This window comes from Ogataea parapolymorpha, chromosome II (genome assembly GCF_000187245.1).
Source record: "Ogataea parapolymorpha DL-1 chromosome II, whole genome shotgun sequence".
NCBI lineage: Eukaryota > Fungi > Ascomycota > Pichiomycetes > Pichiales > Pichiaceae > Ogataea > Ogataea parapolymorpha.
In genome coordinates, this window is record NC_027865.1 from 829,072 (window position 1) to 841,916 (window position 12,845).

Here is a 12,845-nt window from a genome sequence, read left to right on the forward strand (position 1 = left end):
TCTTCTTTATCTCCCTCTAATTTTTCGTCGATGAAGTGTGCGGCGGCGCACGACCTGGAAAATAAAGTATTCAAGCTTGAAAACATAATGACTGAGGAGCAGAAGAAGACATTAGAAGACTCCATCGCAGACTATCAGGAGTCGGAGGATGAAGATTACAACCCGGACGCTAATGAGGACGGTAATGACGAGGAGGAAGAGTTTGAAGATGACCCAAAATATCGACAACTTGAGCCGGGAGGTTTGATCCAGACTCGAAGGCAAAGACAGGAGGAGAAACGCGAAAAAACCTATGAGAAGCCAGCAGAGTCCACAATTGACGTCGACTCCATATGGAAGGAGCTTAATAAGCCAAAGGAACAACCCAAATCGGAACCCAAGAAGGAGGATTCGACCCCATCATCGACGGAATCCGCAGACACAGAGAAGATAAAGATTACTAGGACGTATGAATTTGCTGGCGAAATGGTGACAGAAGAAAAATGGGTGGATGCAAACTCAGAAGAAGCTCGTGCGCATTTCAACTCCACAAAGCTCAAAGAGTCGAAAGAGTCGAGTCCTGAGAAATTATTGCCAAAAAAGAAAGCACCTAAACGTAAAAGGGCCAGTCTTTTGGATGACGTTATTAATAATGCCTCGAGTGCCAAATTAACTACACTGGAGAAATCGCGACTCGATTGGGCCACTTATGTGGACAAGGCAAAAATAGGAGACGAGCTGAAGTTTGAAAATAAGGGTGGTTACTTGGACCAACAAGACTTTTTGTCCAGAGTGAGCCACAGACAGGATAAAAACTACAAAGAAGCCAAGAAACAAGGCTGATGCGTGTCGTCTATTCAGTGTATCTCTCTTCTGTCATTTAGCCAGTTGAGAAGATCGAAGTACATATTGGTGGTGGTTTTGTTGGACGGGTTCATTGCCCAGTCCTTGATGCTCTCGAAATACACCTCCAATAACTCTGGGATTGTGTTTTTATCGAATGCCACCATGCTTCGCACAATATACAGTGACAGTTGGTTGCAGGCCAGCGAGTGCGCACGGAATTTTGATTTGGTGGCTGCTCTCTCTTGTATCTCTCTCAAGCCGGCTAATAATTCCGACTTGTTTTGTTTAGACACCGTGATAGGACTTCTTGTAATTATTTTGATGAGCTTATGCGCTTTTTCGCCTACCTGTTTCTCCAAGGTCAAGGCCATTAGATCCAAAAGTACAATGGCGATTTTCAAATTAGATTTGTCGCCTGGTCTCTTGGTACAGAATATCTCCAGCAGGTCCAAAACGCGATTTTTGAAAAATATCATCAGTTCACGAGCATTTTGCACCTCTTCTTTCCTCTGGTTGCCAGACTTTGCTTCTAAGGCCGTAAGAGCCTCTCGACGTTGTTTGAATATTCTGGACAGCGTCGAATCGATAGCCATCATTTGCTCGTCAGACATACTTTCCACATCCGATTCCGACTCGTCTGACGAATTGCTTGAGTCGTCAGAGCTGTCATCACCATTGGCCACTCCAAGAGCCTGTGCAAGCTCGTTAGTAGTCTTCTGGTCAACCTCATCAAACTCAATAGGATCCTCAGAGTCGCTCGTCACCACATCCACAGACTCGTCTTCAGAGTCCGACCCTGATTGCTCAATCTCCTCCGAGTCATGTTCGCCTTCTTCGCCGTCATTATTGAACAGCTTTTCTTGTCCCTCTTTGTTTTCTTTAGTGAGCAAAACCTCAAAGAGTCGCTGCAGCTCAGGTTCTTCAATTTTGTCGACCAGGTTCTCCCACACTGTAGCGGCCACCTTTTTCATCAGCGACGATTTTTGGGTCAAATATGAAAGCACTAGATCCACCAACGTGTCGATCAGCAACTGTTCGGCGCTAGAATCGGTATAGTTTTCAAATGCCGCTTTCAGGTCAGTTAAAATTGATCCCGACTCCTCATCGCCAGAATAGAGCTGTAACAGCCCAACAGATAGGAGAATCTCAAAAGATTCAAGCAACTTAGAGTCTTCAGAGGCTTTCAGCTCGCAAATAGCCTCCACCATCCGGACACAATCCACCTTGAGATCTTTGAGATCGTCCTCGAACTCCTGTCTAAGGACAAACTCCGAGTCCGACAGATCGGCGTCTTTATCAACAAGTTTGCTTACAGCGTAGTATGGCCAAGACATTTTGCCCTGGCTGTGGCCACTTGACATGATTTCTAGAAGAATGGAGTACAGTCTTTCCAGCGAGCACGTGGCCATTCTATCGGAGTATCTGTCATCAGACTCCTTCTTCACATAGCTGTGTTCGATCAAATAATCAATGATGTTTTCGTAGATCTCTGTTTTGGAGATGACAGACTTCTTCGCCCTCACTAAGTGCAACAGAGAGTCGAGTGCAAAAATTTGGTACTTGATGATGTCTTCATTGACAGAATGCTCGAGTGAAATTAGAAATTGGGCGATCTCTGCAATTGTATAATCATTATCTGCAGACATGATCAACTCATTTGTTATCTTTGATTTTGTCAGTCTATCAAAATTCAAGGAAACTCTAAGTATGCTTCTCAAGGTAGGAACTATTCTGTTTTGGTTCATAGCGCACGTTTTCACTAGATGAGAAAGAGTGTTCCTAGCCAATTTGTTGAGTAAACGGTCAGGGTTAGAGCTTTGATTAATTAGTGTCCGCATCAGATTGGCAGACAAAACAACCTCAACTTGGTCTCCTTTGAGGGTATTGAGATCAAGAACAGTGTTCAACACTTCGAGGCCTTTGTACTTCCGTTCTGGAGAAGCTGACTGTGCAAAAAATTGGTCGTCTATGCAAGCTTTCCAAAACTCTGCTAATTTGATGAATTTAGGTTCGGTCTTTTGTTTCTTTGATTTGCGCTCCTTCGAAATATGTTCCTCCTTGTTAGAGTTGTCGATCAGTTCGGCCAAAAGAGGTGTCCATACAAAATGAAGTGCTCTAGTCCAATTACCTTTCTTTTTTGATTGGTCTTCATCATCTGCCACCACATCAATATCCTTCATTATTTTGGACAAGGTTGGCAAATTTCCTTTTGCAAGTGGGTTCCCATGCTGCCATTTGTCCATCTTAGCGAGCCCCATTACAGTCTGACGTCTTTCTGGCGGAATGCTCAATGCGACTAACAATCCCTCGGTTGTTAGTGTAAGACCCGCAGAGTTGGTCTTTTCCAGCAAGTGTACAATAATATTCGTGTATTTTGGATTCTGTGGTATCCCAAATGACAATAACGAGCGGTAGATTGTTGCAAAACAGGCCTCTCTGATCCAAGGCCTGAACAACGATAAATCTATCAGTTTCTTGATGATCTTTGTGTAGCTTTCCGTATTTCCCGATCTCAAATCCTGGTCCACAACTCTGGAGTTGAGAAGTGACTGAAGACCGAAAAGCTCTCCGAAAATTAGGCTTCTGGCGTTCTTTCCTGTATTTTTGTTGCTGACAGAGCTCGCCAATTTCTGGCTCAGATCTGCCAGAAAACTTTCCATGTTGTACGTCTTTTTAACTGCAATCAGCTCGTAAAGAATTTCACTCAAACACAGTGAGAATCCCAATCTGGCTCCCGCTCTCGAAGAAGCGAGACCCCTAATCAGTCTGTCGAGAGCATAATCCCACTCCTTTTGTGAGTCGCTGTCACGGAGCTCAGTGATCAGCTCGGAAGCTGCCGAGATTCGCTCGTCCTCAAGCTCAGATGCGAGACGGTAATAATGATCTTTGGAGACTGCCATGATGATCTATAAACAATGTCCGAAAAAAATTAATTTAATTCAGCAAAGTCGATCGACGCGTATGGTCTGGGCTGTCGACTGATGGTTATGCAGCCTGGATAAATGTCGAAAAAGCTTTTCTTAATTGGACTAAACAACTGTTTCTAGTATTTACGCTAAGTTGCAATAGAACAAGTGAAACATGTCATCGTGGCAAAAGGCTGGAATTTCCTTCAATAAGTACTTGGCAATTGCTGCCAGAACCGTTCAAAGGTCTCTTAAGAACGATTTGAAAGTCGCAGCCGAGAAGAGATACATTTCCGATGCCAAGGTCCAAAAACTCGAGAAGGGCAATGTTGTCTCGACTACCGAGCTGGAATCCAACAAGTCTGCTTAGATAGATATGAATAAGACATGACATTCTTTTAGTGGACGTATCGGAGTGCAGCGGACACGATATTATGACAACGTGGACACGACAGAGATAAGTGACGAGGACACACCAAACCACGTCCATCTTTGTCCAATTGACTGCCCATACTTCTCATACATCGGTGATCCGTCAGACCTGGTCAAATCTGTAGATTCTCGTAGCTGTGAACAACACTTCCGTTTGAACGAAACTCTCGGTGCAAAGGTGTCATATCTATTGAAAGAAATAAACTACCTTCTTCACCTCTGCTTAACTAGGTTGTTCTGTTGTTGAGGAACAGCAAACAGATTTAACGACTTACTCCACATGATTTTGATAGCACGATCGTTAATGATTCGTGTGCCATCAAGGCCGCTGGTGGGAACTTTTTTCGTTCGTCCGCTTCCGGTAACAGGAATGCTGGCAGCACGAACTCGATCTCTACCAGGGTCTCTTTGGCGTCCCTCGCTGGTCCCTGCAAACTTCCACCGCTCCTTTAGTGTGTTTCCGGCACGTTTGCAAAAAACGGATGTGCCCGAAGAAGCCCTTAAGGAGAAGAAGCCAAGGACTTTACGAGAACGCATTTTGGGTGTGGCAGAAGAAGAACAAACTGAGGCGGGCTTCTCGGAAGTTAGACGGCTGCTCAAGCTTGCACGAAGAGACATCAAGCTTTTTTCGGTTGCAATAGCTCTGCTGTTCATCAGTGCGTTCATAGTCATGTCGCTGCCAAAGGTCACGGGGGAAATTCTCGATTCCACGAGACGCTACTCAAATCTCGAAGAAGCCCGATTTTATGGCCTTACGCTATACGAGCTTCTTTCTGTGGTCGGTGGCATGCTCTGTGTCTATACGGCGGCAACATTTGGCCGAATAATTATATTGAGAGTCTTGGGCGAGAAACTGGTGGCCCGACTTCGGTCGAACATTATGAAGAATGTCTTGAGACAAGATATGGAATTTTACGATAAAAATAAGGTGGGAGACCTCATATCGAGACTTTCCAGTGACGCGTACGTCGTTTCCAGATCGGTGACCCAGAACATGTCTGACGGTATCAAGCATTCCATCGTTGGTGGCACCTCCATTGGTATGATGTTCCACATTTCGCCGACCCTTTCGATGATTCTGCTGGCATTTGGGCCTCCCCTGCTGCTTGCTTCCTACGCTTACGGAATGAAAATCAAGGCCATCAGTAGGATGTTACAGAAGGCGACTGGTGGTCTGACCAAGGTTGCTGAAGAGCAGCTGAACAATATCAAAACTATTCAGTCGTTTACAGCCGAAACGAAAGAATTGCATCGTTACGACAATCAAATCAGGAATGTTTTCAAGATCAGTTATAAAGATGCCATGACGAACGCGTCGTTTTTTGTTTCCACTGGAATTCTGGGCCATGCTACCTTTTTGCTCACCCTGGGTCTGGGCACAAATTTGGTTTTTAACGGAAGCATGACCGTTGGTGATTTGGCAGCTTACATGATGTACACAGAATATTGCGGAAATGCGACTTTTGGTGTGGCCACCTTCTACACTGAGCTATTTAAGGGAGCAGGCGCTGCTTCGAGACTTTTCGAGGTGCAAGATCAGGTGCCTAAAATTGACCAGGTCGTGGGCCCTAAGATCTCCGGGTCCAGGGGCCACATTGAGTTCAGGAATGTAACGTTTGCATATCCAACGCGTCCAGACAATAAGGTGTTTGATAATTTGAGCTTCGAAATCAAAGCAGGCTCTAACGTGTGCATAGTGGGCCCTTCAGGAAAAGGAAAATCCACAATAGCGTTGTTGTTGCTCCGTTTCTACACCCCGAATTCGGGTCAGATCCTCATTGACGGCGTGGATATCACCAAATACTCTGTCCATTCGCTTCGTCAACTGCTCGGATACGTTCAGCAGGAGCCTGTTCTCGTTCCAGGCACTCTTTCCGAAAACATCACATATGGCTTGCCACGGAACGTGAAAGTGACCGCTGACATGGTTGAATGGGCGGCTGCCAAAGCCAACTGTGATTTTATCTACCATTTCCCTGACAAGTTCAACACCGATATTGGGCCTAAAGGGTCGCAATTGTCTGGAGGCCAAAAGCAGAAAATAGCCATTGCGCGGTCTCTGATCAAAAATCCTCCCATTCTTATTTTGGACGAGGCCACTTCTGCCCTGGACTCCAAATCTGAGAATGCCATAAACCTGACAATCACAAACCTCATGCGAGACAGGTCACTCACGACCATCTCCATCGCACATCGTCTCTCAACTATAGAAAAATGCGATGAGGTGCTCGTTCTCGGCCATGACGGCCGGCTGGCAGAGGAAGGCAAATTCAAAGACCTATATCCTAACCGCAACAGTATGCTCTACAAGCTGTTGAACGAACCACAGAAGAAAAAGAAAGAAGACGAGCATGAAGACCATGAAGCCCAGGAAGATGACCACGAAGCCCAGGAAGATAAAGAAGAACTGGAGCCTGAGACTGACGACAACGAAGTGACAGGAGACGAGGTTACACGAGGTGCGTTCATGAAACGGCGTGCGGTCCTAAATGAGGAACATGAAAGGAGCGAACATAAGACTCTCACCTAGCACGACGACATAACTAATGACATATATAGATGAATAAAATGGATTCCGACATTTTCTTACCAAGGCCGATCGGCGCGTCTATGACGTTTTCTTTTTACGCTGTCAGAGAAAAGGAATTAATGGCCAAAAAAAAAACCCTAGTTGATTGTATTTTCATTAGTGAGCTATACTCCATATTGTGGTGGCCTCTGACATAACCGGTCAGACAAGTGTACGAACTGCTATCATGAGCGCAGCAGCGATTTTACAAAAGGAGCTAAAAGAGCTCACCAAATCTCAGCCATCGTTCCGGATCGAACTGGATTCGGATAACATCTTCCTATGGGATATTGGCATGTACATCCCTAATCCGCACTCCAAATACAACGGCGCGTACCTCAAATGTCAAATGCGTTTCCCTAGTAATTATCCATTTTCGCCGCCAGCATTCAGATTCACGCCACCAATCTTCCATCCTAATGTTTATAAAGATGGTCGGGTTTGCATTTCCATTTTGCATGAGGCTGGTGACGCTTTCAGCGGAGAGCCTTCTAACGAGACATGGAGTCCCGCTCAGTGCGTTGAGTCTGTTCTTGTCTCGATTATCTCGCTTCTTGACGACCCAAACATCAATTCCCCTGCTAATGTGGACGCCAGTAAAATGTTCAGAGATCACAAAGAAGACTACTACAACATGGTTGCGAAAGACGTCGAGCGGTCCAAAAAAGACATTCCAGACGACTTTGAGATTCCCGACGCCACCTCACGGTCAGAGGCCGACGATTACGAAGACGAATGGTTCTATCAAGACGATGATGAGGACGACGACGAGATTGACGAAGACGACCAGAGCTTTATCGACGACGAGGAGGTGGAAATGAGCGAAGACTACGGAGAGGACACATCCAAATAGACAATTTTGGAGTGCGCTTAATAGCTATTACGATTGATATCTGGTGTTTAGGTTAATTTTTTGATATGAGTTCGAGCACTGTAGAAATTGTAGAAAAAATTCACCTAGATCTTTAATGGCTAAGAAGGACAAGAAGAGCAAGGAGGCCAAGAAGGCGCGGATAGCCCAGAAAAATGAGAAGAATGCCAAGAAGGCAGGTGAAAAGCTAAAAAAGCTCTCGAAAAAGGCCGGAGACGATCTAGAGGACGACGTGGATCTGGATGAACTACTTAAGCAGCTAGCTTTAGAACAACAGGAATTTGAGGAGGTTCATGTTGAAGTTATTGACAGGCCGTTGAAAAGACTGAACGCCACCTTTGCGGCAAGCAACACCAATGGCCGTCGAGAGTTGGTCCTTTTTGGAGGAGAAGTTAACACGGGCCAGACAGTCCATTTCTATAATGATCTGAATGTCTTTTCCGTTGACTCGAAAACTTGGAGACGATATGTGTCCAAAAACTCGCCACTTCCACGGTCTTCCCATGCCATGTGCTACCATCCGTCTGGCATCTTTGTGATGCATGGTGGTGAATTCTCGTCTCCTAAACAGTCCACTTTCCACCATTTTTCAGATACCTGGATTCTGGACTCTCAGACCAAAGAATGGGCGAAAGTCGATGGAAAGGGTCCTCCGAACCGTAGTGGACATCGTATGGCATGCTGGAAAAACTACGTGATGCTGTTTGGTGGATTTCGTGATCTTGGCTCCCATACCACGTATCTCAATGATCTATGGCTGTTTGACATCACCACGTACAAATGGAAGCAGGTGGAGTTCCCGGCGTCGCATTCGGTCCCAGATCCGCGATCTGGACATTCATTTATGGCCACAGATTTTGGTGCTATAGTTTATGGAGGCTACTGCAAGGTGAAAGCTGGTAAGGGACTGCAGAAAGGAAAGATTCTGACCGACTGCTGGGCACTCAACATGAAGAGCGATCCTGCGCAGATCCGGTTTGAACGCCGTCGGAAACAGGGTTTCCAGCCGTCGCCGCGTGTTGGATGCTCCATGCAATACCACAAGGGCAGAGGTATGCTTTTCGGGGGTGTTTTCGATTACGAGGAGACAGAAGAAACTTTGGATTCTGAGTTTTACAACACGCTCCTTTCATACAACGTGGAGACTAACAGATGGTCCAATCTGTCTCTGCGGTCGAGCAAGAAAAAGGCCGCAGCTAAAAAAGAAAAGGTGGATAAGACTCGACAACTCGAAGAAATGCTCAACTCTATTCTTGCAAAACATAATCTGGCAGACGACGACGAGGATGAGGTGCCTGTTGCGGAAGAGGACGACGAGGAGCCTGACGAGACGCTGGAGATTCGCAACCAATTGCCACATGCTCGATTCAATGCCCTGACCTGTGTCGTGGATGACACTTTGTACATTTATGGAGGCATGTACGAAGCCGGAGAACAGGAGTTTAATCTGGACTCGTTCTACTCGATTGATCTATCCAAGTTGGACGGAGTTAGGGTGTTCTGGGAGGATTTGTCTGAGTTAGAGAGACAAGAAGCGGAGGACAGCGACGACGAGAGCGACGAAGACGATGAAGACGATGAAGAGGAGCGGGAGACGGAAATTTTGGTGGCAGAGGAAGAAGAAGAGGAGCCGGAGGAGGAAGAGCCGGAGGAAGCAGAGATCCCTGATGAGCATCCTTGGCTGCCTCATCCAAAGGCGTTCGAGTCGCTAAGAGCGTTTTATTTGCGTACTGGTCCAGATTTCCTCACGTGGGCCATTAGCCAAAATCCAGACACTCGTGGAAAATATCTGAAAACGAAAGCCTTCGCTCTGTGTGAGACCAGATGGTGGGAACGGAGAGAGGCTGTCCAAATTGAAGAGGAAAGTTTGGAGGAGACTGGAGTTACCGATGTTATAGAGAAAGACTTTTCGAAAGGACAGAAAAGAAGATAGATTGATAATAGATTAATAATACACTATGCAAAGTGGATTCCAACTTGATGGAAAGCGTATAGGAGCTTTAGAAAGTCGGTCTGGTCCATCTTGGCCGGTCTACGCTCACCAAAACCAGTCTCTGCCAGCACTTTCGTGACATTTTCCTTGACGACAGCGGAAAAATCTGTTTTAGCATCCACCATCATCTCGCCCCTTTGCTCGCTCAAAATGGAAAGGAACGTCTTGTAGTTGTTTTCCAGAATTTCCAGGATCTTGTTGTTCCTAAAGGTAGCGTTGAGAGTCTTGTTTTTTCTGTTAAAACAGAACCTCAGGAGTCCATCCCACTCGTTGTAGTCAAGATTAGGACGAGGTATTTTCGGTTCCACTTTCACCACAGATGATTCAACCTTAGGTGGAGGCCGGAAATTGTTCTTTCCCACTTTCATCACATGCTTGACGTTAGCCCACATCTGGGCGTTGGCACTCAGACGGTTGTATAGGGCATCGCCGGGGCGTGCTGTTAGATTCATTGCAAACTCTCGTTGGAACATGAGGACGGCGATTCTTGGCGGTCTAGGCATACTCAAAAGCTTGAATACAATACCAGACGAGATTTGGTAGGGCGTATTCGAAATGCACACATCAAAGTACGGCAAGGTCTCAAGTTTCATGAAATCGCCCATGATAATCTCAAGCTTCTTCTCATACGGAGTACCCTGGACTCTCTTTGTAAGCTCAGCAGCCATCTTTGGGTCCACTTCAGATGCGATAACTTTCCGGGCCTTTTCTAGAATTCTGACGGTTAAGTTACCGGTACCTGGACCAATTTCTAGCACCACATCGGAGGGTCTAATTTCTGCTTTGTCAACAATACCTTGGGCTATGAGCGGATTTTTAAGTATATGCTGACCAAGATCTGTATTAAATTTGAACACTTTGTTCATCTGGTCACCGGCAGGAGCTGGCTTGGTGGCGAACTGCTTTTTGGCAGCTTTAGGCATGATCTATAATTTTTCCTAATTTTTTTTTAACCTGGAATAATTTTTCAAATAAATTTTGCGGCTGTGCTAAAATAAGATGGGGTAATTGAGTTTCTCAATATGTCAAGCAAGAATACCAAACAGAGTTTTACCGTTGATCCTAAAGATCTGGCTCGGGTTAATGCATATAGAAGAATCGGAGCAGGTCTAATATTTATGGCTTTGCCAGCTATCGAAATATACAGGAGAATTTACCTCGATAAAGAGAGAAAGATACAACAGGGAGAGTACAATCCGAAGGATGGAACCTTGCGACTTTTCTCTGAAGAGGAAAAGCTCGAGAAGTTCAGGAATAGCTGGATGACAAAAATATTTGGCGAAAAGTAGTATTGCAAAATCTACTATACATTAGAAAGTGTCATTATCATAAGAGGCCACTCGTCGAGGATCAATAATTCCCAGGGACGACGTCGCTCGAGCTCTCTGTTTTATCACTCGTAACGGTGTTGGCTGCACCATCATCGTCGGGGACTTGTGTGTATCCAACGCCGACAATGGGCGTGTGCTAGTTCTTAACGGTGTTGAATGAATTTTGTTGAGCAGCGTTGATCGTGGAATACAGCTCGAGCTCCGCATTGAAGGCATCGTGTAGTGCTCACCCTTTATTTTAGAGTTCAAAAGAGATTGGCGAGATTCGGGACGCATAGGAAGCGGAATCCTAGTCATTTGCGACTTAGATGGCTCAATCTGTCTTCTGAACGTTTCGTCTCTAGTAGTTGGCAAAGGAACTGGTAAGGGAACATATTTGAGCAACTTGGTTTTCTCGGCTTGTTTCTGGACGCTTGGTCTGTGAAGCTTTGCATTTGGCGTGATAAACGGATCCGATTGAGAAAGAGACCTTATACTTCGTGGCGAACGCTCTTTGATGTCTAGTTGCTGCACCTTTCCAGCAAGGTCTTCATCTGTGTCTCTAGATGTCTCGTTCTCTTTATCCTCGGCTTCATTCATCAGTCGTTTGAGAACGGAACTACTTGACGCGGTGCGGAAAGAAACTTCGGATTCGTCGTCCTCCAAAATATCAAATTTGAGAGGACTCCGTTTCTTTGCAGATGTCGGGTTGTACTCGATCAAAACTGGCTTGAGCTGGAGAGCGTCAAAAAGTGATCCCTTGGACTTCACAGGTGCTGGGGACAGGGACGGGCTTGGTGAGCTTCTTTTGGATTCAAAGTGCTGCTCCTGGAGTTTCAGGTATTGTGCTTCCAATTTGTTTTTCTTCTGAATCATGCTTTTTTCGGTAATTAATCTTTCGCCTGTTGCACGCTTCAGAATACCCAACGACTGGCCCACTGTTTCTAGTTCTCGCACACTGGACGTTCCCAGATAATGTTTGACCACCATTTCGTCTTCGAGGTCCTCTAGCGCTTGAGAAACCTCTCTCATTAGGGACTGAAAAATGTGCTCCCAGCGACGGTCCACGAGCTCGTGCGAGATGTGCTTCAAAGCAGATCTGAGCTCGTGCACCTCTCGTACAAGGCCCTCATATTTTGATATGAGATGCATGATCGACCCTGGACTCTTGTGCATTGCTACCTCTCCATAACTTTCAAGGGTCTGAGGCACAATCAGCACGGCCGCTTGAATAGGATCTATCCTGCCCTCTAGTTGCTGGTACAAACCAAGCAGTCGCTCATCCAGACAGGTAAATGTGGGCATTCGCAGCTTGAAGCTCTCGCTCTGTGTCATTTTAGCATTAATCTCTTCCAATTCGAGCTTGGGAAGCTTTTTAACAGGAGTGGTGAGCAGCATTTGTTGGAGAGTTCTCAGATCCTTGAAACAGTCGGCAATCTCGTCGCTGATCGACCCTAGCACTTGTTTATCCAACTCTGTGAATCTGATGGCTACATGGAGATTTTCCAGGTAAGCCGAGATGTGTTTTTTAGCTGTTAGTAGATCCTCGCACAGCGGTTCCAACTGACTAATGGTGGTTTCCAATCCTGGTTCTGATTCCAGTTTTGATTCGATGGCAGTCACTAGTGCTGGCAGAATCTCGTCTATTTTGTGGATGCACTCATCTACTTTGGTGAGAATGTCTTTGTGCTGTGCAATTGCGCTCAGGCTAGATAGCGTATCGTTCACAGCCAGGAACTCGTGTATGAACAATCGGATAGAGTCTGCTGCGGCTTCCACTTGTGGCCTATCATACAGGGCTACCTCCTCTGTTTGGAGTTCCTGGACGCCGCCGCAGCATTTCTCCAGTTGGTCCAACCGCTTCATTGAATTGTTCAACTTTATCAATCACTTTTTTCTCAGCTATATTTGTTTACTATTTCCCTAAATAGTACTGCGG

General features: G+C 45.8%; 7 protein-coding genes across 7 annotated transcripts; 4 read left to right on the forward strand and 3 right to left on the reverse strand.

Moving 5' to 3' along the window:
- Positions 1-30: 30 nt before the first annotated feature.
- On the forward strand, positions 31-822 carry HPODL_04985 (SWR1-complex protein 5; the record flags this gene model as incomplete). Its single annotated transcript, XM_014081344.1, has 1 exon — positions 31-822. One exon carries the CDS (start codon positions 31-33, stop codon positions 820-822), a length of 792 nt encoding a protein of 263 aa, XP_013936819.1.
- A 14-nt stretch (positions 823-836) lies between these two features.
- On the reverse strand, positions 837-3,725 carry HPODL_04986 (DNA polymerase phi subunit; the record flags this gene model as incomplete). Its single annotated transcript, XM_014081345.1, has 1 exon — positions 837-3,725. The coding sequence occupies one exon, from the start codon at positions 3,723-3,725 to the stop codon at positions 837-839; it is 2,889 nt and encodes a 962-aa protein (XP_013936820.1).
- Positions 3,726-4,833: 1,108 nt separating this feature from the next.
- HPODL_04987 (ATP-dependent permease MDL2, mitochondrial) lies at positions 4,834-6,693 on the forward strand (the record flags this gene model as incomplete). The annotated part of the gene is made up of 1 exon (XM_014081346.1): positions 4,834-6,693. One exon carries the CDS (start codon positions 4,834-4,836, stop codon positions 6,691-6,693), a length of 1,860 nt encoding a protein of 619 aa, XP_013936821.1.
- A 226-nt stretch (positions 6,694-6,919) lies between these two features.
- HPODL_05139 (Ubiquitin-conjugating enzyme E2) lies at positions 6,920-7,585 on the forward strand (the record flags this gene model as incomplete). Its single annotated transcript, XM_014081347.1, has 1 exon — positions 6,920-7,585. One exon carries the CDS (start codon positions 6,920-6,922, stop codon positions 7,583-7,585), a length of 666 nt encoding a protein of 221 aa, XP_013936822.1.
- A 115-nt stretch (positions 7,586-7,700) lies between these two features.
- On the forward strand, positions 7,701-9,536 carry HPODL_04988 (Cytoplasmic protein of unknown function; the record flags this gene model as incomplete). The annotated part of the gene is made up of 1 exon (XM_014081348.1): positions 7,701-9,536. The coding sequence occupies one exon, from the start codon at positions 7,701-7,703 to the stop codon at positions 9,534-9,536; it is 1,836 nt and encodes a 611-aa protein (XP_013936823.1).
- Positions 9,537-9,559: 23 nt separating this feature from the next.
- On the reverse strand, positions 9,560-10,519 carry HPODL_04989 (Dimethyladenosine transferase; the record flags this gene model as incomplete). Its single annotated transcript, XM_014081349.1, has 1 exon — positions 9,560-10,519. The coding sequence occupies one exon, from the start codon at positions 10,517-10,519 to the stop codon at positions 9,560-9,562; it is 960 nt and encodes a 319-aa protein (XP_013936824.1).
- A 387-nt stretch (positions 10,520-10,906) lies between these two features.
- HPODL_04990 (uncharacterized protein) lies at positions 10,907-12,772 on the reverse strand (the record flags this gene model as incomplete). Its single annotated transcript, XM_014081350.1, has 1 exon — positions 10,907-12,772. The coding sequence occupies one exon, from the start codon at positions 12,770-12,772 to the stop codon at positions 10,907-10,909; it is 1,866 nt and encodes a 621-aa protein (XP_013936825.1).
- Between the last annotated feature and the right edge of the window lie 73 nt (positions 12,773-12,845).